This window comes from Synchiropus splendidus, chromosome 3, assembly GCF_027744825.2.
Source record: "Synchiropus splendidus isolate RoL2022-P1 chromosome 3, RoL_Sspl_1.0, whole genome shotgun sequence".
NCBI classification, from domain to species: Eukaryota; Metazoa; Chordata; class Actinopteri; order Syngnathiformes; family Callionymidae; genus Synchiropus; species Synchiropus splendidus.
Window position 1 is genome coordinate 33,020,807 of NC_071336.1, and position 23,302 is coordinate 33,044,108.

General features: G+C 42.8%; 2 protein-coding genes across 6 annotated transcripts in view; one reads left to right on the top strand and one right to left on the bottom strand.

Moving 5' to 3' along the window:
* Window positions 1-742: 742 nt before the first annotated feature.
* ralaa (v-ral simian leukemia viral oncogene homolog Aa (ras related)) lies at window positions 743-12,810 on the bottom strand. The gene is made up of 5 exons (XM_053860198.1): window positions 12,648-12,810; window positions 9,223-9,443; window positions 7,662-7,870; window positions 5,175-5,349; window positions 743-5,114 (listed from the first exon to the last, which is right to left on the bottom strand). The coding sequence occupies exons 2-5, from the start codon at window positions 9,334-9,336 to the stop codon at window positions 4,995-4,997; spliced, it is 618 nt and encodes a 205-aa protein (XP_053716173.1). The 5' UTR covers window positions 9,337-9,443; window positions 12,648-12,810; the 3' UTR covers window positions 743-4,994.
* LOC128756049 (F-box/LRR-repeat protein 7-like) overlaps window positions 12,005-23,302 on the top strand; it is a 47,747-nt gene continuing 36,449 nt past the window's right edge. Inside the window, exons 1-18 of one of the 5 annotated variants that reach the window (XM_053860190.1) lie at window positions 12,005-12,549; window positions 14,019-14,124; window positions 14,540-14,631; window positions 15,697-15,772; window positions 15,854-15,908; window positions 16,002-16,131; window positions 16,201-16,229; window positions 16,366-16,437; window positions 16,502-16,576; window positions 17,546-17,622; window positions 17,700-17,753; window positions 17,816-17,927; window positions 18,706-18,830; window positions 18,886-19,001; window positions 19,056-19,245; window positions 19,300-19,395; window positions 19,468-19,570; window positions 21,348-23,124. In XM_053860190.1, coding sequence (XP_053716165.1) covers window positions 14,115-14,124; window positions 14,540-14,631; window positions 15,697-15,772; window positions 15,854-15,908; window positions 16,002-16,131; window positions 16,201-16,229; window positions 16,366-16,437; window positions 16,502-16,576; window positions 17,546-17,622; window positions 17,700-17,753; window positions 17,816-17,927; window positions 18,706-18,830; window positions 18,886-19,001; window positions 19,056-19,245; window positions 19,300-19,395; window positions 19,468-19,570; window positions 21,348-21,681 — 1,746 coding nt within the window. In that variant the 5' untranslated portion in view covers window positions 12,005-12,549; window positions 14,019-14,114 and the 3' untranslated portion in view covers window positions 21,682-23,124. Of the gene's footprint in view, window positions 12,550-14,018; window positions 14,125-14,539; window positions 14,632-15,696; window positions 15,773-15,853; window positions 15,909-16,001; window positions 16,132-16,200; window positions 16,230-16,365; window positions 16,438-16,501; window positions 16,577-17,545; window positions 17,623-17,699; window positions 17,754-17,815; window positions 17,928-18,705; window positions 18,831-18,885; window positions 19,002-19,055; window positions 19,246-19,299; window positions 19,396-19,467; window positions 19,571-20,640; window positions 21,255-21,347; window positions 23,125-23,302 lie in introns of those variants that run through there. The other 4 variants (XM_053860195.1, XM_053860196.1, XM_053860192.1 and 1 more) reach the window with 4 other exon arrangements.

Sequence of the window (23,302 nt, forward strand, 5' to 3'; positions counted from 1 at the left end):
GGGCGAGGGGAACCTCCGCACAACAGACAAAATAAAAGTGAAGGGAGTCGCAAACGGCTGTAAATGCAAATGTATTAAATTAAATGCACTTCTTTATAAAATTTCCAGCGCACATCTGATCCGTTTGCTGTTCCCGCAAGGTAAAAGAGGAGAGGATTTCTTTTTACAATCTGCGGCAACAAAATCACCACAAAAAAAAACGAATAATAATAATGTTGGTATTGGCATCAAGTACATTCATTAATGATACATGGATACATGGAAAAATGATGTTGATCATCAGATGAGTGTGGAGGGAAAAGATCATCGCATATTGTTTCAGTGGCTATGACTGGAGTATATTTAACAAATATTAAGATGATGCTATTAACTCAAAACCGGTCAGTAAATCCCAAGACTAATAATATATTTTAAGGTTCATGTCTTGTTAGAAGTGGAGAGATTTGTCGTGAATGAAGAGTCGTTTTTCCTCGACAGAAACTGGTCGCATCCGAGAAGTGTCACTCACCTTCTTGACAGGTGGACCTTCACTCAGAGACTCATCATCACCATCTTCTTTGATGGTGGAATATAACGTTTCATTTAGCACAGTACATTCACATGCACAAGACTGAGCGCATCCATTTCATGGAACTTGGCGGGCTTCCTGAACGCAACGTGAGGTTTGCCATCGAGCACGATACAAAACAGAGAGTGAAAACTCAAGTCTTCGACACAAAACCAAGAAAACACCTCCCAGCTCTTATTAGTAATATCCACTTTATTTTGCCATTTCAAAACAACCCACAAAAATTGAAATGTCAGCGTCACCTCTTTCATTCACAAACTGATCCAGCTACGATGAGTGGTTATGTTGGGCGCAGGTACACATGAAGGATCCGATGCCGTACACAACCATCCAACCATATATCTATATACTTTTTTTTTTTGTTTAACTCTGAGGACATTTATATAAAAGGCTGGGTGGGGGCTGAATGCTCAAAGCTCTCACACAAACATCTGCTGCATACGGCTTGTCCCGCTGAAAAGATTTGGGCCATCACATCTATTAATAACACACTTGGAACAAAAAAAAAATGCATACAATGAAAGCTTGGTTTTAAGAGAACAAGCGAGCGCTACAGCAGCCATGAGAACACAGCACTGTACAAGTATTTATTAGTGTTTTCTTCGAGCGTCCAGGGTGCCTCAATCATGGTGTGGTGGAGGTTAGCCCTTTGAATTCATAAACTACCCTCCGAACTCATCACACGTCCTGCCTCACCCCTCCAGCCATACACGCCACAGTGTGCTTTTTTTTAATAAATATGAAATGCCAGACATTCTACTCGCAACAGGACGACCAATGGGATTTAATTGGGCTGTTTTTTCATATATATATTTTTGCATAGTCATTGCATTTGGGGAATTTTATTTTCAAACTGAAAAATTCACAAATTAAATTATAACATTGGCTCTGTAAAGTAGTGTAGAAAATAAGAGTTGGGAAATGATGCGCCTTTATTTTCAGAGCAGGCCGATCACGTTGTTTTCTGATCACATCAGCCACTAATAAAAAGGAAATTGTGACGTAGAACAACACCTTGTCGGCTTTGAACGAGAAAACGGACATAAATGTTGTTGTTTGCAGTTATGTTGACGTAAACAGAGATATAAAACACACATCGATGAATAGTGCAACAATAGCGATGGACACCTTGCAGTCAGTTTTTACCATTTTCTTCAGCTGTTTTTGGTAAAAGTGGTGATCGCACGTCATTTACTTCACTTTTATAAGTCTCACATCATGCTCCTGTAATACATTTACCATTTTGAAGTGACAAGCAGATCGGTTTGGTTTCGACTCACCATCATGTCAGGACAAACCATGTAAGTCGACAGCTTATTATGGAATCTGGAAGGGATAATAAATAGTGAGAGTAATATTGCTTTAAAAAAGACGTCAGGAAACTGAAAATCCTTGGACACTAAAGATGGGCGGCATTTGAGATGACAACGAAATAAGTCAACGAGTCAATGTAATGTAAAGAGAAATGGAAAAACGACAAAGGTAATGTTGATCTCCAGAGCCAACATGTCGCTTTGCCTCTCAACCATCTGTAAGCAGTATTCTATGCAACAGAGATGCAGCAAACTGTCCAGTTTTTAAAAGCAAAAGAAGTTAGAAACTAGCCATTCTCCGGTGTAAGACTCCAACAGGAACTAGACAAACCAGCTGTATTATGAGACCGGCAGGCCCATTTATGCTCAACGTTACGTATAGATGTGGATACTTTAATGAGGCAGGATGAAAACCTAACAATGGCAAGAGCTACATTATCAATACTTCTTCCACAGTCGCCATGTTTTGGAGTTTGTTGCTGTCATAAACTTTGACTCTTGGCTGCCCCCGGTGGATATATTGATGAAGAGCAATATCAACGTGTTTCGTGATGCTAACATTGTTTGAAAAGGATGGGTACAATTTTGTCCGTAAAGGGAGCATGAGTGGGCCTGAATGAGGAGTGAAGGGCTGGCGAGGTTTCATGAAAGACTGAGCTCGTATGGATTCATTGAGCAATTTGCAGTTCAAAACTGAAGATCGTAGAGCAGAGACCACCACCTAGTGGCCTCTGAAAATTGACATTTTCATGAAACAGCGTCCTCAATTTCAGAGCTCAGTAGGTGGTGCTCCAAGACTTGATTTCATTAAGATAGATGTTCAAAGTGAAAGACTGTAGAAGTGTTTCATGAAGCGTCATCAACCCACCAATGTGATCAAAATCCGAAGCTGAGCTTGGCCATGTTCCAGAATCAGAACACCCTCCCCCCGGCCAAAAAAAACCAAAAACAACAAAGCCAGTTTATCAGAATGACCTTGGTAAACAAAATGATTTGGGACTTTAAAATCTGTGATGAACAAGAGAACCCTCCATAGATCTGAAACTGAGCTGCATGTCACAGAACACTCATGGACAAAGCTAACTTCCGGTGTGCATCCAGCCAAGTTGTCTGTCATGTGGGGTCAACACTTCAATAAATAATACACTAAACGGGAAAGCGCCTCCGTTATCAAGGTAAACTGGGCAGAATGTAAACTATGCGTCGTCAGCTTCCACAGGCAACAGAAAGGACGGAGGGAGAGCATTTACATTCGGGCGCCACATCTCTCAGACTCAACACCAAGTGGGCACTTGTAGTGTAGCGCGAGCTTTGGTGACAGAAAGAATGTTGTGTTTGAGGCGGCGTCATCTTTCACCCAGGTAAACATAAACAGGGAAGGCATTGGCTGTAATTAAAGTCTGAGCCTGGGGTGGCGTATTGTGGGGAATCAGCTTGAACACAGCACCACAGATTCCTTTATCGCATGATTCTAACGGACGCACGGCAATAAAATCATAACCCATGAGAGCTTCCGAGACGACGCGTCAGATCTCTGCGTGACGGAGGGGAAAACAAGAGAGCAATTTGATTTCACCAGAACAAAAGCGCGGATATTACGTCGTGAATACGGTCACGAGAGCAAGAATTGACTTGGTTTATAAGGACAGCAACAGCTCAGCCTCACAGCTCAGGCTATTTGTATTTGTATTAACACCCCACTTTAAAAGTCAAACCAGTCCAGGAGTGACTAAAGACGAGTGACTCGAGACAGAAATTTGTCGGTGGAAGACCAATTCAGTTGCATAAATCTGATATATATTGAAAACCAGCTGCATATTTTAGTAGACAACTGGTCCACATGCAACATTTTCAAATTAAAAGCAATAGATTCTTATAGTATTGCTCACAAGAGGCTCAAAACATTGAATACAATTAATACTTGATGAATTATCCAGGTCATCACTACATGAACTAATGTAATACAAAGAAAATCTATTTATCTGTGATAGAATTCTGTACTTTCCCTATTCTAAAGGCTTGAAAATAAAAGGTGAACCCTCTGAAAAACAAAGGCTGTTTAATGATGGCAATATTTGTTGGCCAACTAGTCGATAGAAGTATAAAATAAGTAGAAAACTTAGTGGCTAAATAACTAGTTTGGGTCTCCCTTTGCGTTTTTTAGAAGCATTTATGAGTGTATTTGTCAGGAAGATGTTGAAGACTGAACTCACTTGTTTACTAAAATAGAACTCTCTTACTTAGGGTCCAATACAAAATGAGCAACGCTGTTCTTGATACAGCGTTCATCAGAACATGACACCGACAGATTAGCATGAATTAGCATTAGCACAGACAAAAAAACATAGTCTGAAATGACGACTACAAATGTCACCCAATATTAAAAGGTGGTTTTCAAAGTGCTTAATTTAATTCTCACTCAAGACTTCGCTGACATCAATTATAATATGAACGTGTAAATTCACTTAGCGAGAACGTACTGCTCATTTTTTAAATGTCATTGATCGCACAAGCTAAGTAGCTTTAGCTGAGGTGTACTTGACTTCCTCTTGAGTGCCTCAGTCCAGCCTCAACAGCATTTCCTGCAGTCAGATTGCTCTTTAATCGTGACGCGATTTTCAATCGTCCAACTTTCAGCCGTCCATCCCGGCAGAAGTGCCGCCTTTCTGAGGTATTGCTGTCCAAATAAACAAAGCCATATATTAATAAAGTGCTCCCCTCAGTTGACGCTTCGCTGTCTAATCCGCTCACAGATTATTCAGGCAAACTGTGGCTTAATTCTACGAGCCAGGTTTATAGGTTTTACCCACACTCTACTCTTCTTTTTTTGCACTACACTGAAAACACTTAACAACTGAAACGTTTCAGGAGTCAGCTTCTTTTGAAGCTCAAAGGATTATTCATGTCTTTACTCTGTCGTCGGATGAATAGAGAGAGAGAGAGATTACATAAATTATTTGGAGTGTCAGCACATAAAAAGTTAGAGCTATAAATGTATGGAGGTCCACCTCACTAACCCCTGAGGGTCTGGTGGTCTCGCTCAGGTATGGGCACGAATTAAAGTCTGAGAAATGTGTATGTACACCAGCAGCTCCTGCTCGTCCTGTTCGCCACTATAAAATACAGCAGCGCTCTCGAATTCTCTTGGCCAAACTGCTTTTCTTCTTGCCGTTCTTCTCTTTGCTGTCCTCCATTTTCCTCGCTCGGATCTCCCTCATCAGATCGAAGAAGACCTGAGAATGGAAACGAGTCATGAGCGTTTATCCTGACGACGAACAGCGGGACGCGCTCACCTTGTCCACGTTGGCACGGGTTTTGGCGGAAGTCTCCACATAGCAGACGCCCCACTGCTCGGCACGAGCCTTGGCCTCGTCGGCGCTGACCTGCCGTCGGTCGTCCAAGTCTGATTTGTTCCCCACCAGGAGGAAGGGCACGTTCTCGTCCTCCTTTACTCGCAGGATCTGCTCTCTGGGAGGGCGAGAGGCGACGGATAGGGGTGAGTTATGTGGAAGCTAACGACGGCAAATGTAAATCACTGTGCCCACGCTGACGCACTTTCATTCATTAATTCAATCACTGAAACTGCTCTGGCTGCAGAGGCAGCGAAAACGCATTTGATCAAGCGATGAAGAACAAAGAAGGACTTGCAGACACACTGCTGTTTCAGACAAGCTTCACAGCAACACTTTAGTTTTTCTGATTTATTGGGACCCATTTTACCAACAGCCCTGATAATGGACAATTTGGTTTGAAAATATTTGCAGATGGAAATCGGCCGTCAGAATGGAGCCAAGATAGTGATGCATGCTGCCGTGAGGCATAAACAACTGCTGATGAGATGAAGAATTGTGACGACACGGCTTCTCGAAACAGTTCAGTTGAAAATGTGAGGTGAAATCTTCCATCAGTCCATTCATATTCAGTCAGAAGGGAAAACAGTTGATGAAAATTCCAGCCAATTTTGTTCAAGAGCCAAGGGGCACTCCGTACTTTTGTGACAGTCTGGGCAATGTGCAAAAAAATGTATCAAGGTATCTCAATTATTTAAACAGTTTGATACTGAGCAAAGTAAATAAAAATATAGAAACAAAACACAAAGAACATATGCACACTATTCACTCAAAAAATGTTTTAACAACAAAGCAAATAAAATCAAGTAAATATTATAACAAAAGAACAACCTCCACTCAGCACACTGATCCAAGTTGGAAATAACTAGTGATGGGTAGATGAGGTACAGTATCATGAAACAGTATTGCAGGGTCCTAATTTTCAGACGACACTAGATGGTGCTGTTGGTTAACAAATTATGTGAGGTTTCATCATATCAGTTCTTCATGTCCAAACATTTTACACCAGACAGTGCCAGTTGGGATTTCACTGTTGACGCACAGTACAGTCCCCACTCACATGCCATGCTTCAACAGAAACTGTTCCATTCACTTTGGTTTAAATAGCCCTCTATTATTTTTACTAATCTGCCAAACATGTATCTGGGTGTGATCTATTTGACCTTACATGCACCCTCCCTTCTTCTTGTGTTATCAGCAAACACTGAGTCTTATCCCATCGGCTAAAATGGGCATCAACACTTCAGAACAGCACCTCACTGCTGTCGATCAATGTCTGCTTGGATACTGGGTTTTTGGTCGGCTTTAAACTGAAAAATAAAAACACAGCTCATGCTTAAAACCATCAGATATTCTTCATGCTCAACCTGTGCAGACAAATTTGTGTTCCACTCAGCTGGATATTGATGCGGTGTCACTGTCTGTCCACAAACATCTCACTCCATCTTGTCCCTCACAAGCAGCTTCATGTTTCTGAAGCCGATCTAAAACACATTCACCAAATGCTACCATGGGCTGCAGTAGCTTCACGTCTAAAGGTTACTGAAGTTATTTTGTTTTGGTCAAATAAAAAAAGCCCTCCAGGATTTCAGACTTCTTTATAGATCCTTGCGACCAAAAATGCCCAATTATTGGAGCAGATTTTTTTTAATTGCAATGAAAGTTGGGATTACTTATGGTTCTGGAGCAACATAATGGGACACAAGGACCTTTGCAAATTAGCCTGTAAAAAACTAGTGTCCTTTTTTGGCCTAAAAAACCTCCAGGCTGCAATTATATGAACCAAAATAACCAAATAAATAAATAAAGTGTTAAATAAAAAAAGACGTTTAAATAAGTCCATCTTTTTATGCTGATGTTCTGTGAGTAGTTTCCGGCCAGACAGCGTGTAGTGAGCGCTGGTTGTTTTGTTCCAGAGCTCTTCACAAGAACGGAGCTTGACGGATGTTTGGATGGGCGGAGTCTGAGAGGTAAAGGTGGAGAATGTTTGTGTGTGTGTGTGTGTGTGGGCGGAGTTGTTCAGCGGCTCATCAAAACAGTAGCTGGTGATCTGTTCCACAGGGTCAGCATGTAGAGTGTCAGAAATAGCCTGTGGAGATGTGGATGTTGCTGTCAGCCATGTTTGTTTACACCTGCCCTGTATAGTGTATGGGTGACACTGCACTCGTGAGTTCTGCTTTTTACTTCGTAAGATTTTTCCATGTCTCATCATCTCAAAACTGTCGACTATTTATGCTTATTTTTAGCTTAAAGAAATGTTTTGCTTCAGTTCTGGGACACACAAAACAGTCACCTGTGTCCCATCACAAAAATGTTTTCCTCCTCACTTCAAAAATTTCCAGAAGAGATCACGAGAAAGCCCAGTTCAGTGACTGGTTCCTCTGCTGCAGACCATAAACACGAATGATGTAATGATGGACGTTGCTGTACCTGAAGTCCACTGTGGCTGTGAATGACTCCAGTTCTGTGATGGAAAAAACACAGAGGAATCCTTCACCGCTGCGAAAGTAGTTGTCCCGGATGGCTGCGTAATCCTCTTGTCCGGCCGTGTCCAGGATGTCGATCTGGACCTCCTCTCCGTCCAGGACCACCTTCTTCCTGTAGCTGTCTGCTTTGGTGGGCTCATAGTCTTCCACAAACTGTCAGGGAAACATTGTCATGTCAGGTGTCATGTCTCATGGAGCCATGTTGTAAGGAAGAGTACAATGTTACTTAACTAAACTAAAATAATCCTAGTTTACAGGATAGTCAATATTCTGCCTTTGATGATAACCACTTTGACTCGTAATATTCATTTTCATATTGAGAGTACTGCAGGGCTGTTTGTTTAGTTAAAGACTGGCGCTCATGAGTGCAGCATAACTGAGAAGAAATTCACCGTCTGATGCAACAAAGTAGGAGTTTCAACCTGACCCACCCAAGGGTCATTGTGGGAGCAAGTTTTTGTTCCGACCAGTCAAGAGCACTCACTTTCACCAGTCAGCCTTGGGAAGACTGGAATCACTTGTCAGTCTGGAGCTGCTTGTTATGGTGCAACAAAACCCTGCACTCACATCGGATCAGTTTAACACCCCTGCTGTTTATTTCACAGAAACTAATGTTTTGGGGTTTTTTTTCCACTTCACGTGTTGTCTCACAAACAGTTGCTGTGAGATAAACAAAACAAACTCTGATAAATTTTGCTCTCCTCATGCATGAATACGCTCATTGTGGTGCCCCCCTGCACAAAACCATGCACTTGTTTTTACAATAATTTTCGCAACTCCCTCTTTAATTACATGGTGGGATCACAAAACCTGATAATTAATTTGTTCCAGAAGCTGTTTGAGTCATGAAAAGTCGAAAAGAATATCAGTATTTTGTAAAAAAGTCATGCGAAATTTAGTTGCAAAAGTGCTTCATGCAACAGAAATTAAACAGAAGCAGAGCGTTATGTGATAATCCCTGTGCTCTCTCCAGGTGCAACACCATCAGCATCTGCAGTCAGATTCTGCTAAACTGTAATTATCAGACAGGAATGAGGATTACTACAGCGTAAGTACACTTATCATCAGCACTACGATAACTTGAGATAAATAATTCAGGCTTTCAGCCAACATTTGTCCTTCTATTTACAGAGATTTCCACTCCAAAAACCTACAGTGAACTTCTCTGTTCTTCTTTCACTACGCTTGGTTGCAGCCCTCTGAACACACCCACTTGTGCATTCAGGTACGTCGCAAGTCCTGGCACTTCAGTGAGATAAGTTTGAGGTTATGGGGTCAGGAGGACGAATTTTGAGATGCCACTGTTTAATTTACTCGATGTGCATTCATAAATAGACAATAAAATATTTTTTTAAAGTCTCTCTATCTCTCGGTGCACCTCTCCGACATGCCCCCTTCAGTATATGGACAATCTGGAACAGTGAGCGATGGAGCTCAGCCAACGCCACTAAAAGAACGTAGACAAACTCGAGCGCCAGTGCCCATGCAAAACGATGCAAACGCACCTCGTCGTACATGAACTGGAGGGTGAGGGCCGACTTCCCGACTCCACCGCTGCCCACCATGATCACTTTGTGGAGGGCCAGAGAATTCTGCCCTTTGGGTTTAGCAGCTGCCATGTTTGGTTGTGCCACGTGATCTGAGTGGATACCGAAAAATCTGGAAGGAAGGAAGTGAAGGCTGCGTGAGAGGCCAGCAGCAGTGGCTACGCTTCAACTGGACGTCTCTGTGAAAACAGGAAGAGAAAAACACCGTCATTTCAGTACTGCAGGTGAAGCACAGGCTTTTTTATGAGGCGGAACCTATCCGAATACCTTCCTTAAGAATCCAACAAAACACAACATTCTAATGCAGGCTCCAGACACATGGAACAAGTCAAATCCACCAGAAAACACAAATCGACTCTCTATTTACATCTCACTGATCTCTGGGTGTGGTGCTATTTGCACAGCACAAGAGCAAATCATAAGCCGACTGATGGACATTAACACTGCACATGAAGGTTGCACCTTCACCATAGCAACCATGGTGAAGGTAATGTATGTATAATGTATGTAATGTATAATAGTTCAGTTCGGCCGCGAGGTGCAGTGAAAGCATATTTTAAAAAATAATGCTTCATGGTAGGGAAACTAATTTCATGAGGGAATAAAACAACTTGGTTGTTCGCCTTTATTTAACATGGCCTCTTTAATGCTACTAAAGCTCATTCAAAGTTGTTTACCACCCATCAGTAACTGTCCCTTTATATTTGAATGTATGCGACAACCTCACACTCACTTTAATTTTCTATTAACTATGTGAACACAAAAGACACTTCCTGGAGACACAAATGATAGAAACCAAGGATTAAAATGATTTGTGTCCAAATGTCCCTTCATTAGCCCTCTCACACTGATTCTCATTAATAAGCAGGCTGACAGCAGAACGGTCAGCAACAACGTGGAGGATGGAGTCACCGGTTGAACTCCATTAAACCCAAAGCTGGGTGTGACCAATCGAGGATTTGCATGGGACGTGTCAGCATTACAAGACCACTGCGCTGTCTGTTTACATGTTCGTAGCGTCTGTTGAAAACATTTAATATCAATATGAGGTCCTTCGTACACTCGATATCAGGGGCGAGCATACCAGGTGCCAGGTGATCAATAGACCTCAAATAATAACCTTCGAAAATTTCAGCTCGATCACCATTCGGCTACTACGTTTTCATGCGTTTGATCAGGTGAGAGTTCATCTTTAACAAAGAGATCATGTTTGTACTGCAGCAACCCACAACACCACTCTCAGAAGCGCTGCTGTAGGAATCTGGCAACACAATCCTCCACTTCAGCAGTGACAGCACCGACTCCCGGGTTCAGTGCTCAGTTGACTGGTGAGCGAATAGGAGCGGACTTTCCGACCCATCTCTCACATGTTTCCACTCTATTTGATCATTTCTTTTTTTGTCCATGGTGTCAAGTAGGGCTGCAAAATCTCAATATTGGCATGTGCGATATGCATATTGCGAAAATAATTGATCATTTCAAATTTCCTAATTCCATAGGGCCTTTAAGTCATGATAATGAGCTTCAGTGTTTTCAGACCAGCAAATTATGCAAGACAACCATTTGATATTTTGTGAGCCAATAATATCTGAACGACAATATCAATGATACAGTCTTTTCTCAAGACGCTTTGCAGCCGAGTCAACCAGTCACAGTGGTTGGTCGCTATGTGTGGATTTTTACAGGAAAATTAGTTTAATAACAGCAATATTGAGCCTTGTCACATCAGAACAATGAAATGATAGCCGCTTTATTGACAATACAGCGCTAAAATGCGGTGTTTCCGCCCTGGCCGTTTCACACAGCCGTGCCTCTGCAGCCCACTTCTGCTGTGATAACTGAAGTTCAGAACAGCAGAGAAGTTGGCGGCGAAGACAGCGCATGTCAGGGCTGTAACGTCAGTAGAACGCCTAGAATTTCATTGTACTGATGTGACGATGCTCAACCTTGGGTGAGATTATTCATTACTATTCATTGGTCTGATGTGCTGAGCCTAATTATACTGGCGGCGAGATGTGTGTGCAGAACATCGCTGAGTCTGTTTTCATCATCATCGTCGTCGTCGTCGTCGTCTGCATGGAATGAAGGCCATGCTGGACCTGTCTGGAAAATTTGCAATTGATTTTTCTTTCTACAGTTCATAAAGATTGCATTTTTGGGTGAAAAAAATATATCACAAAAATACCATTATCTCAATACAAGAGACCCATATTGCATACTGTACTGATTTCCAGTTGGCTCAGATTGGTGTCATGGCGATGTTTCTCTGCAAAGACCTTTTGGATTTTTTAAGGTCTTGGAGTGTGAGAACAGAATGGCAGCAATAACTGTCCAAACTATCAAACTATCTAGAGCTTTCTGTTTACATTATTAGCCTAAGACAAAAGCATTAAGAGGACAAGAATTGATTTGCTGTGTGTTTATCTATTAAAATGCATTTTGGGAATCCACGTTTGAGCTACTAATATAAATGAAAGACCTTCTGTCCAAAACACTTGTGTCAAAACCATTCAATCCTCCAGACACTTACATTCTTAGAAATACATGTATGAAAATGCATTCCAGACTAATAAAGCAGTGTTTAAAACAGTAAACACAATGAACTACCACATTTTATATTCAGTATACGACCAAGTGTTATAAATGTATTTGGCTTTGGCCAGGTTTCTTTTGTTGATGCATCACTGATGTATTGTCTACATTTGTTGTGTGCGGTTACGTTACGTGGCTGTGAATTTTGAAAAAGACATTCAATGTTGTTCAGTATATATACTTACTTTGACTCCAAGAGTCTTCAAAACCGCCTGTCTATCAAAATACACTTACCAAAACGAGGAATCACAGACTGAATCCCGTTTAATGACTCGTCTAGTTTGTTTCGGTCACAGTCCAAGTGAAAACAAAACTAAAGATCATCGAACCAGGTGAACAAATATAGTGGCTGGGTCATCAGCTACAGGCAAACAACAGCTTCGTTCCCCTCCTATGTGCTGGGGAAATGTATCATCATGTCAGTGGACACGTAGATGTCAACAAACCAAGAACACGACCTAAACAGCACTGGAACTAGTTAGCAAGTTAGCAGCGGACCTGTCACCAGCAGGTAGGCTGGTTAGCTCCAGAGGGCGCCGCGGCTAACTAACCAGCAGAGATTAGCGGCTAACCGCGACGAGCTCAACCACAACGGTGTCTTCGAGAAATTCAGGATAAACATCACCAGCGTCAGCAGGTTGCCCCGCTATGTGAGACACAGAGCCTCCCACCGTCTCCACAGTGACCCAGCAGGTAACAGGCTAGCCGCGCGGTAACAGCTAATCACCACTAAATGATGCAACAACGGGAAAGATAATCACAAAAAATGTGGCCACGTTCACTCGACTTACCTTTGAATCAATTCAAAACTGGCGACCGACCGATAACGAAGGCTGGAGAGGTGAAATGAAAAGTCTCGGTAGCTCCGGGTTAGCTCATCATGGCTAGCGCGATAGCTGTTAGCAGCAGACTGACGGCTCGTCCTGTGGGCTCGGCTCCGTCTGACAACGCCCTCCTGCCGGGGAGAACAACACCCACCACCGGGAGGACGAGCCCACCTCCAGCACCAACTTCACCCTTGCAACATGTTCAGACCATTCACCATTTAGTTTCTGAGATTTTCGCTCCAAATTTGAGTCATTAATTACAGGGATATATTTGCCTCGGAGAGAAGCGGTAAACGAACCTCTGCACATCCCAAAAAGAATGCATTTAATGTGTGAAAGATTTACTCAAAATAGTGTTCAGTTTAAGACTGTGCAAAAACTGACTCAAATTCCCACAATCACATTAGTCAAGTGTTTTAGTGAAATAAGGATAAATATTTGACCCTAAATCAACCATTTAATCATTAAAAGTAGCTTTTATGTATTCATACATTTATTTTAAAACCAAATGTAAGCAACATAGTGCTTGCTATATATGAGTAAAGCATTGCTTACAGGCAACCTAAGGCTTGTTGTCATGTCATTAACTAAGCAAACACTTTTTTTCAGTTTAAACCTTTATCCTTTATTTGTACTCTTCCTTAAAACGTTTAATTGTGTCACTCACGTCATTGTCTTAAGCCTCAAAATTAGCATTTTTAATTTTTTACTTGAGTAGCTCATAAAGAATTTACCGCTCATAATTAATGTATGTTGACATCTGTCTGTTAATTATTTCCAGTTTCATGTTTCCAAGATTTTTGCTCCACGATGTCATTTGAATATGGAAGAGCGTCTCAGAGAACGGATGCTGTAAATAGTAGAATATAGAGAAGTATAATGAACAATATAGTCTTTCCTGTATTACAAGAATATGTCAGAAACCCTTGGTGCTTGCTGAGAAGGTGATGGGTTGCAGCCTGCCACCTCTTCAGGACCTGTATGTCTCCAGGACCCAGAGACGTGCAGGTGGGATCAGAGCCGACCCTTCTCACCCTGGACATGGACTGTTTGTTTCTCTTCCCTCTGGCAGGAGGCTACGGTCCATCCAGACCAGAACCTCCCGTCACAGGAACAGCTTCTTCCCCTCGGCCAACAGACTGTTGAATTCGTGAACAGCCTTTGTTGTTATTTTATTTTATTTTTGTCAGCACTTTATTCCAAAACACTTTCCTAGTTGGTGGGCTCAGACTGACCATGACAATAAATTAAATTCTGATTCTGATTCTGAAATGGTCGCGGAATGGTTGGGTTCTTTCCCCCGGTGATTCTCTCACGATACGCTCTGATACACAGTCTTGGCCTCTTCACTTCTGCTGCTCTCACCGCCTGACCTCAGATGAGCAGAAACCGGATGACTGACCAGAAAGCCGGTCTCCTCCACCAGAGATAATGGGAATAGGTCCGTCATCGCCCTGAGATTCTTTCTAACGGCTGCTGCAACTCTGCAGGAGTGTGTGTCTGGTGTCGCCTTTGCTTCAAGGTTTTCTCTTCAGAGTAAAACCTCCAAAAGCTATTTACAGATTTGACAACCAAATTCATGTAACACATTGTTTGAAGTGGTTTAGAGCTCATGTAAACCTTATTATGTGAATCAATGAAAATAATAATAGCGATTAATTTAAAGGTCAAAAGACAGTATTTCCCAGTTGCTGCAGTACAGTCAAATTAGTGAGCAGTGCACACCTGCTCTGCCGAAACTGATTGGCTCATCAACACACAAGTGTTTGCTGCAATCTCTGCCTGTCAAGCCGACTATTATACCTCTGTTTTGTGTGTCTCAGTGTGTGTCTAAGTAATCTGAAGTTTCTTTCTAGAGATGAAGGAAAACGCCATTATTTCTCACCTGCGGGCCAAATATGCGGAAAAGACCTGGAATGAGACGTTTCAGCTGGTCAGAAGATGCATGGTGAGACACGTCACGTCACACCAGATGTTTGAATTGAACCTGCGCTCATTGACTAGATGTTGTTTTAAGTGTTAAAATGGCAGAGAAGAGTGGTGATGCAAGGGGAGTGAAGTCATCCGCTTGGCAGCATGGCTTTGTTTTGCACAGCGGAGGGTTTGGACGTTGGCGAATTCTCAAGACTAGTTTCGGAATTATATACTTATTCACTCCAAAAGTATGTTATTTATTATTATTTTAGCAAATTTAAGTTACATAGTGCTCAAAATATAAGTAAAGCATTGCTCATGGGCTTCTTGAAGCCATGTCAGAGAAACTCTAAATTTTATTTCTGGTAAAACCTTTGTCTTATTTATTTTTACTCCTCCTTAAAATGTTGACAGTGTCATTTATTTTACATTTTTAATTTTGCACTTCAGTGGCTGAAATAATTTTCCACTCATAATTAATTTATGTTGCTCAATTCCATGTAACCGTTTCAATGGATTTGCGTTATTGTTTCTGTAGATGATTTCGGACCATGTTTTGCCTGACTTTGGTAGATTCTATCTTCATATTTTTTTTTCTCATTCTAAAATCCAAAAGACATCCTTGGAGTCAAATGCCAAGGCAGTGAGGAGTCCATGTAAAATTACGAAACTGAAAGACCAATATTTGCTTGGTAATTTTGTTTGCAGACTTTATTCAATAACTCAAAGTCACTTTCCAACAGTTGCGTTAATACATGCACACTACATCAGATGGGATCTCAATACCTAGAAAAGAAGTAATTTCAAAACGTCTAAAATGCAATTTAAAAAAGATGAAAATGTCTAGTTTTCATGACTTCTGAAGCAGTGTGACCCATTTTGGGCCTTTTTTGTTAGAACCTAAATTTCACTTGAACTGGCTGTCAAAGTGGTTTGGAATGATCTGGGAACTTTAGGGAGAGCGCTGAGTATGAGTAATTCTTTGTACCACTGTGTGTCACAGTTGTGTGTATACAAGGGCTTAACGTTTATTTACACAGAGAGGACTTTGTCACACAGCTGATCTGTTGTTGTTTCCCGCCCCTTCTTCTGCCAACAGGAAAAATCCCGAGATGAATCGACTCCTTGTGAGCCGCTGGTTCGATCCCTGGAACGTCTCCAGGAAGCCTTTAATAGTACGAGCTGCTTATTGATGATGACTTTTTGTACTTAGTGAATGTATATCAGTCAAGCCCTGTTTGCTGAATGTGCTACAGTGTCATCCACAAGTGCAATGAGGTCTCGTCTGGAGAACACAGCCAAACGTCAGGGGTGAATGACTTTTTCAGGCTTCATATATCACATATTTAAAAAAGAGAGAATATAGAAAATCGACATTTATTATAAAAAATCCCTCTCGTCCAGGATGGGCTTCCACACCTCTGAGCACACGTGTTACCTCACGTCTGATCTGTTCTACCTGGAGGTGGTGCTGCAGCAGCAGCAGGGCGAGGTGGAAGACGTGAAGGTGGCCACCCACGGAGGGATCCCTGTTGTGAGTTTAGAGGGCTGCACTCCAAGCATCTGACCACGTCTCTTTTCTAATCAACTTAACTGTTTCCAGTCCAGTGAGTCTTTTCTCCAGCTGCTCAGGTGAGTGCCAACATAAACGATGAACAAGGGACGGCGCATAACACTGCCATATCACGTGCCTTCGTCATGTATAAAATCGATCTGTAGGCCCCATGACACAATTCAAACGATTATGAGTGACTGTTATTCCAAACAGGTCCAAGAACTTTGCTGAATTCTCCAACAAACTAGCTTCCCTCCACGCTCAGTACAACTTCCCTGGAGACAAGTGAGTCATCATTTCATCCGGAGGTGATTGGAAACGGCTGATGTGTCACGCCTCTGTTTCTCAGTGAGACCAAACTGAAAGTGTTTGCTGCGCTACAGTGTCTGGGCAAAGATCTGGCAGAGATTTCCCAACTGCCAAGGTACTCACTCACTCCCTCATTCATTCGTCTCAGCCACCTCCGCCTCCTGGCGCCGCTTGTGGCAGCTTGATTCATAAATGTTCACCATAGAGTAGACAGTGGTAAATGTTTTGATTACTAAGATCTTGAAATGTGGATCAGCATTATTGTTGTATATGAATACAATAGAATAGATGCTTGTCTTGAACCCCAGTCTCAAATATGCTGCTATATCGAACTTGCTGTCAACCTTCATGTTCCTACCACCTTAAATCCAGTTGAATATTTCTCGCTCAACCACAATTCTTGGCATCCTATTGTACAACAATGTTGTATGATAGGATGTATATCTGAGAAGTCACTGCACCAACCTCCTTGCACCACTGAATCTTCCAGTCACATTGAAACATCCTACTACTCCTCATGATTCCAACACAAATGAGCTTGTGTACCTTCCCTCCATCCACGAGTGAATATTCTTTGAAGCAGGGCAACGGTTGACTTCAACTGAAATGCTTCACTTCCTCACTAATCTAAGATGCTCGAATGCATCTTTCTGTATTTACTGCAAGTTTTCCTCCTCTTCATCTCCAACATCCTTGATCCAACTGTCTCTCCTCAAACATCTGCCCTCCCCACCCTTGTCTCCAAACCTCTTCACATGTCCCTCTGATATACTCACTCCTGCTCTCATTGTTTCTCTCAGTGATGATCTCTGACTTCTGAGTCTCTAAACATACATCATGGTCCTGACCACTGATGACCCACAGCTTCTCTTTCACTGGTGCTGCTGCTCTGGAGTCACCGTGGACTCCATCCAGTCTAAACTTTTGTCTTCACCTCCCCCATCTCTGTCTATTATTCTCGATGGTTGATCCTCCTCATCTTCCTTCTTCCTCACACTCATTGTCTTGAACAGCTGACTTTACTACATTCAACAACTGACATAGTCTCCATTAATCAGAACCATTTCTTTCTCTCTCTCTCCAGGGTTCCAGTGGACAGCAGTTCACAAATGGACGTCATCAGCCATGGCTTGATTGGCCGGCTAATAGCTGGCAAGGAAGGTGAGTAATGGCCGGACGCAAACGAAAACATCAATAATTCAAAAGCCTCATCTTCTCTCTTGACTATTGAATTCCAGATTGCCCATTGACAATTGAGTTCTCTGAGAGTCCAGCTGAAGACAAGAGCCAGAGTGAGATGACAAAATAAAATCCGACGTTTATCTTAGCTGGAAAGTCTCATCTCTCATTTCAGGTTTGGAATCCTTCACGCAGCGCGCCCAGGTGGCTGTGGCCGAGAGCTGCACGCCTCGCCAACTCCAGAAGGCCTCGACGATCCTGAAACCTCTGCAGCTGGATCCACACGGGTGATTTAACACCAACATTTGGGGCTTATTCTAATTCATGAGTCAGCAAGCTGTTCAGTAGTTTATGTGTTAGTCATTTAAATACTGCCAAAAAGACATGTATATTTACCCAGACTAAAGATGCAATGACCCTAACAAATATAAACTAAAATTCAGTCTCATCTTCATTTATATTGCATTAAACATCAGTAATGCAGACACTCATGTCAATTTATAATGATTAAATTTCAAATGTGAAACCTTTAGTCCCAGTTTCTTTAAAGCTTACTTTCATCTTTAGACAAAATTAACTAAGTTGCATTTATCACATTAGTTTAGCAACTCTAAGTGTTCTAAAGAAGATCAATGCAAGTTTATTTTATTTTTTTTACAAATTATCCACTTGTACTTTTAAAGTTGAAAAATGACTTCCGTTGGAAGTTTACTTCGTGCAGTTTGGCCAATCCTAACAAGGTTAAGCCTCAATTTGGGCATCAAAACTTCAAAATTACTGCCTCATTCAACTAATTCCAAGATGTTTGCATGTATCAAACTTATTTGTTTATGTTGCACTGTTTTCATTCAACTTCAGACTAAAGTTCTCTGCTTTGTTTATTATATATCTAATTCCCAAACCCTGCATCAACTTCACTTCAAATATATCTGAAATAAAATTCATGAAATTTATTTTCAATATTCTCATGGATACGTTTGACTGCCCTGTGTCCTTTTCTTTTACAGTTGAACTTTTACAGCTCTTTTTCAAGTGCCACATGATCGATTTACTATCGTGTTACAGACTCCCAGTGTTCCTGCCCATGACTGAGGTCCCACATGAGATATTACCTGCTCGTTTTCTGCTCAAACTGCAGCCTCCAGTACCAATGTTGAGGTTTTCTGTGGAGAAAATCCACCAGATAACAGGTAAAAACACACACAACGGACAATTCATGAACTGAAAAATTGATTTCCTCTCCAGATGCACTGGCGGATCTTGACCTGCGGTCGGCGCCATTTCCCTCCCTTCTGAGGCGAGGTCACCTGGGTTCAACTGCTCAGGAGGACACGGAGGAGCGTGACAGTGTTTTCTCCACGGTGCGTATGCGTGTGTGATCAAATAGGCGTGAATAAAGAGGCACCTCTCCACAGCTGCTTCCCTGTGGGACGACGCACAGGTACGTTTTCCCTGGGGCAGTGTGGGAAATGCCCAGCAAGAGGGGCACCATGATGGAGAGCGTTCCCTTCTCCCTGCCAAGCCACGTCCCACCTGTGGTCAAGCTGCTGCGACACCAGTGTTTCATTAATGCCTTGCTGAGGAGCTGCACGTGCCCTGTTGCAGGTACACCATCTAAATCCAAACGGCACCACTCAAAACAACCAAATCTGTTGTCAGTTTCAGCCCCCGACCTTCACTTTGAGGTCTTTTTGGAGTCTGACACCAGCTTCTCTGTCACCTTCCACTCGCCTGACACCGACTCCCTTGCTGTCTGTGAGGACCCCGACACATGCATTGAGTATCTGAGACGTTGTAGGTTGTGACTGATGACCTTTCACCCCACAGTGCTCGTGAGTGTTCCTGATGATCACCACATTAGTTGCCGCTTGTTTGGAACAAGAGAACAGGACCTTTCCCTGGAGGAGCATCTGTCCAGCATGATGAGCAGGTGAGGATCCTCACTGGTCAGCTGAGCAGAGCAACTTCAGGCCTGTCGCTCCTGCGCTGTCACTGCGTGGACTCTGTGGAGAGAGGTTTCATGACTCATGATCGGTGGAAACAAAAGATGCCTCAAGGTTTTTCTGACTAAACCTCTTTTCCCTTCATGTCACTCACATCGCTGCACACGACAGCTCAACTCACAGACTCGTATTTTCATCCTGGTTCTGCTGGGCGGAGGTCACAACCGTGCTAACTTTTAGGTCTCCTCATTGAGCGGACGTCACCTTTGCTTGCCTTTCACTCGGCTTGCCTTTCACTCGGAGATCAAGTCAGCCTCCTCTCCGGTGTTCTAAATAGTCTGATGTAAATCAACAGACCCTTCTGCTCTCAGCTTCTGGGTGGCGCTACTGAGACCCCAGACCAGAAGTGGCTGACCTTTTTGCCATTTCAAGCTACTTCATGAAACGGTGTCCTGATTTTCAGAGGCCACCAGATGGCACTGTCTGCAGTAAAATGTTTGGACTTGACCACCTAATGAAATAAAGAAACCTCACATCCTTTCTAAACCCTGAGCGCCATCTAGTGGCCTCTGAACACTGACACTATTTCATCAATGCTGTCTCATGATACCTCATCTACCCATCACTGCAAGAAAAGAGACACAGTCAAACAAAATGGTTATTGTATGGAGTGTAAATGAAATCAAATTCAGAATTCTTGTTTTCTTTGAATATCCACTGAAAATGACTGTCGGTACCTTCATCCTTGAGCAGTTCACAACACACAGATCCCTTGCACAATCGCCGTTCACAAAGTCAAAACTTTGCTATATTGCACTCCTTTGCATGTGTGATTCACCGCTGTTTTATTCTTGGTTTAATACGGAAAGATATTTCATCTGACATGGGAGGAGGGGAGACTTAATATTTTTGTTTCATTTAATTAATTTATTTTGGCCTAAAATGACATTTTCTTTGCCTAAAAATAATTCAAATGATAATGTCATGTATTTGAGCAGACCAGAAATGCAGTTGGTTGTAGACCTCACAGAGAATGAAAGAGATGATCTCACTTCAGGACCTGAAGAGGAGGCATTGGCAAGTACTTGGACTTGTGTGACCTTGACTTTGTGACGAGTGGCAGGGCGGACCTGGTAGCCCCTTGCCATTTCTACTTGCTACTCATTTGGGAGAGGAGAGCTACTGAGCAAGAGTGCGTGCATGCAGGCTGCGAGAGGAGCTCCGGCCCTGAAGCAATGTTTACCATAGAGTTTAGAGTGTTTAAAAAGTGTGGAAGTGTGCTGTAAGCTCATAAAGAAAGGCCTTCCCGAGTGTTTTTCTTGCGTATTCCTGGAATGTTATCTTGACATTTGGGTACTTTTAGGAAAAAAATGTTTTTTTTTTTTTTTTACTACTAGATTTGAGTCAACAAATATTTCAAAAGCCTGAGGAAACACAATTTCTCTTATGAATACAGTATAAGTATTTGTGCACGATCACATGTTTTTGGAAACAAATATAAAGAAAATATATCAAAGTATTATTTTGCTAAGTAGAAATACGAGCAAGTGCGAATGCAAAATCTGATGTGATGTATTTACAGAAAGTTGTTCTGCTCATTTCCGTCATGCTGACATGATGATAGTAACACTTGATGGGCTACTTTTTATTCCAATGAACATCCATTGAGAAACATTCACGACTAAATGCTTGTGAGGTTTGTCTCATTCTTAAACTGTGGTTACATCATGGCTAAGCGACTCGGTGTGGTGTCACTCGTCCCAGGTCCATGTCCGTCCCACTGACGCTGCAGGCGCTCTACGTCAAGCTGGCCGCCCGTGCTCCGGTTTCGCCCATTTGCTCGACCGCAGCACAAATCCCAAATCGCCCGTCGGATCTCTCCGGCACCAGTGTGACGGACACCAACAGCGTCTCGACCACAGCGGCCCGGAGCGCAGCTGTGCCAAGGGACTGTCCCGCTCCCGGCTCCTGCAGCAAGTCGGTGCTCGTGCCCGAAATAAACGCTGCCGACACCCCCGCGCTTCCTCCCCCTCTGCCTCCCCTGGGTGTGCTTCCACTCTGGATCTCCAGTAATGACCAACTGCCCCAGCTCCTCTAGATTTCATTAGGTTTGTGTTGGTCAATAAAGCAACAGAGCATCTTTTTATCGACTTTTATCCTCCAGTTCTCATGGATCCCGCCTGACGCAGGCCACCGTCACCCAGACAGTCAATCAGGCGGGCCACATGGACACTAACAACCAGTCCTAGCTTGGCGCTGCATTCCAGCGTGGCACAGATTGCTGGTTGTAAAGGATTGAGGTTTTGGCGTTTGACCCGACTCAGACAGCCAAGAAGCCAGATGATTGGTAGCGTACAAGCCGACGCTGCCTGAATACATTACTCAATTCTGAAAACTCAAGCGTAAACACAGAGCTACAGACAGTGGCGAGGGACTACTGCTGTTGGACGCTTTACTGGGGAGTTCTCACGACTCACTGTGCTGAGTCCTGAAGCAACTCGATGTCAACGTTGTGGTCCTCGGAGTTGGGTTCACACAGTGGTCCATTTGAACTGGCAAAAGAGCTGACAAGAAGGAAACGGCTTGTTACATGGTCATACATGCTGGCGATGGGCCCATGAGACCTCATGAAACCACTATTTCAGAGCTCACTAGGTGGCGCCACTGGTACCTCCTACACTTATTATATATAATTTTTTGATAGCTCTGCATGGACAGTTTCATGAAACCTCATCACAAACGCTCTACATTTCAATCAGATCTCTCCGGAACTAGGGGTCCCTGAACCGAGGTCCCCACAAAGAGACATACAAACGTGTGTGGGAGTGTGCGTTTAAAATAAATACATCCGAAAAACTTATCTGTCCAAATGACCTACACCTTCTGAGACTTCTGAGGTGATCTCAGAGCTCAGTTTTGATCCAGAGGATCCATGAGGCATGGCATGACTTCTCCTCCAATGTCACAAGTCCTGCCTCCTTCCGAGTGCCTCACATTGTTCTGCACATGGTGTAGTTCTCAGTCGGATTAACGTGGATTGTCCACTCTGAGTTGGGCCTGATTTGAGGAGCTCTCAGGGTCTTGTTCTCAAATTAGACTGAGCTGAGATCTTCAGTCTTGAGGATCACTTGACACCGAGGGTGTTTGATGAGTCTGTGGTGTTGATGTAACGTCTTTAAGTGAAGCACAAGTGACGGCGGAGGGAAAACCCCGGACGTGTTGGGGTGACCTTGAAATACCTCAGTATTACCCCTGAAGCTGGAGATGGTTTCCAGTGAGAGGGAAGTCTGGGCATCTTCACTCCAGGTGCTGCCCCCGTGACTCTTAAATAGAGAGCAAATACAGCTGGAATCATTCGCTCAATATTTTATTAAATAAAGCTTCAGTTACAAAAAGACAAAATGCTTCAGCATTTTCTTCTCAGTCTGATTTCTCACGCTTGGAACCAGCGTGTTCAAAAGGTTGCCATGACAACAGGCTGAGAAAATATTTCACCGATCGTGTAAAACAAAACACTTTTTAAATGATCTTACCTCATACTCCTCAGTCCTCCAATGGCTTCTATAAAGTGATGGTAACCATTTCAAGAGCAGGTTTTTATCTGAGTGAAGTGTTACAGCAACACACTTTCATGTCTTTCATCGTTTAGAGGTTGTTGCATTAAAGGAGTGGCTCGATCAGTAACCATAATTAAGTGACTAATACCCAGTTTGTATTGG

Excerpts from the sequence above, each read along its gene's own strand:
- ralaa (XM_053860198.1), bottom strand. The coding sequence starts at position 9,336 with ATGGCAGCTGCTAAACCCAAAGGGCAGAATTCTCTGGCCCTCCACAAA. Across the intron at positions 5,350-7,661 it reads ACAGCCACAGTGGACTTCAG|AGAGCAGATCCTGCGAGTAA; the intron begins GTACAGCAACGT and ends TCGCCCTCCCAG. Across the intron at positions 5,115-5,174 it reads CCCGTGCCAACGTGGACAAG|GTCTTCTTCGATCTGATGAG; the intron begins GTGAGCGCGTCC and ends TTCCATTCTCAG.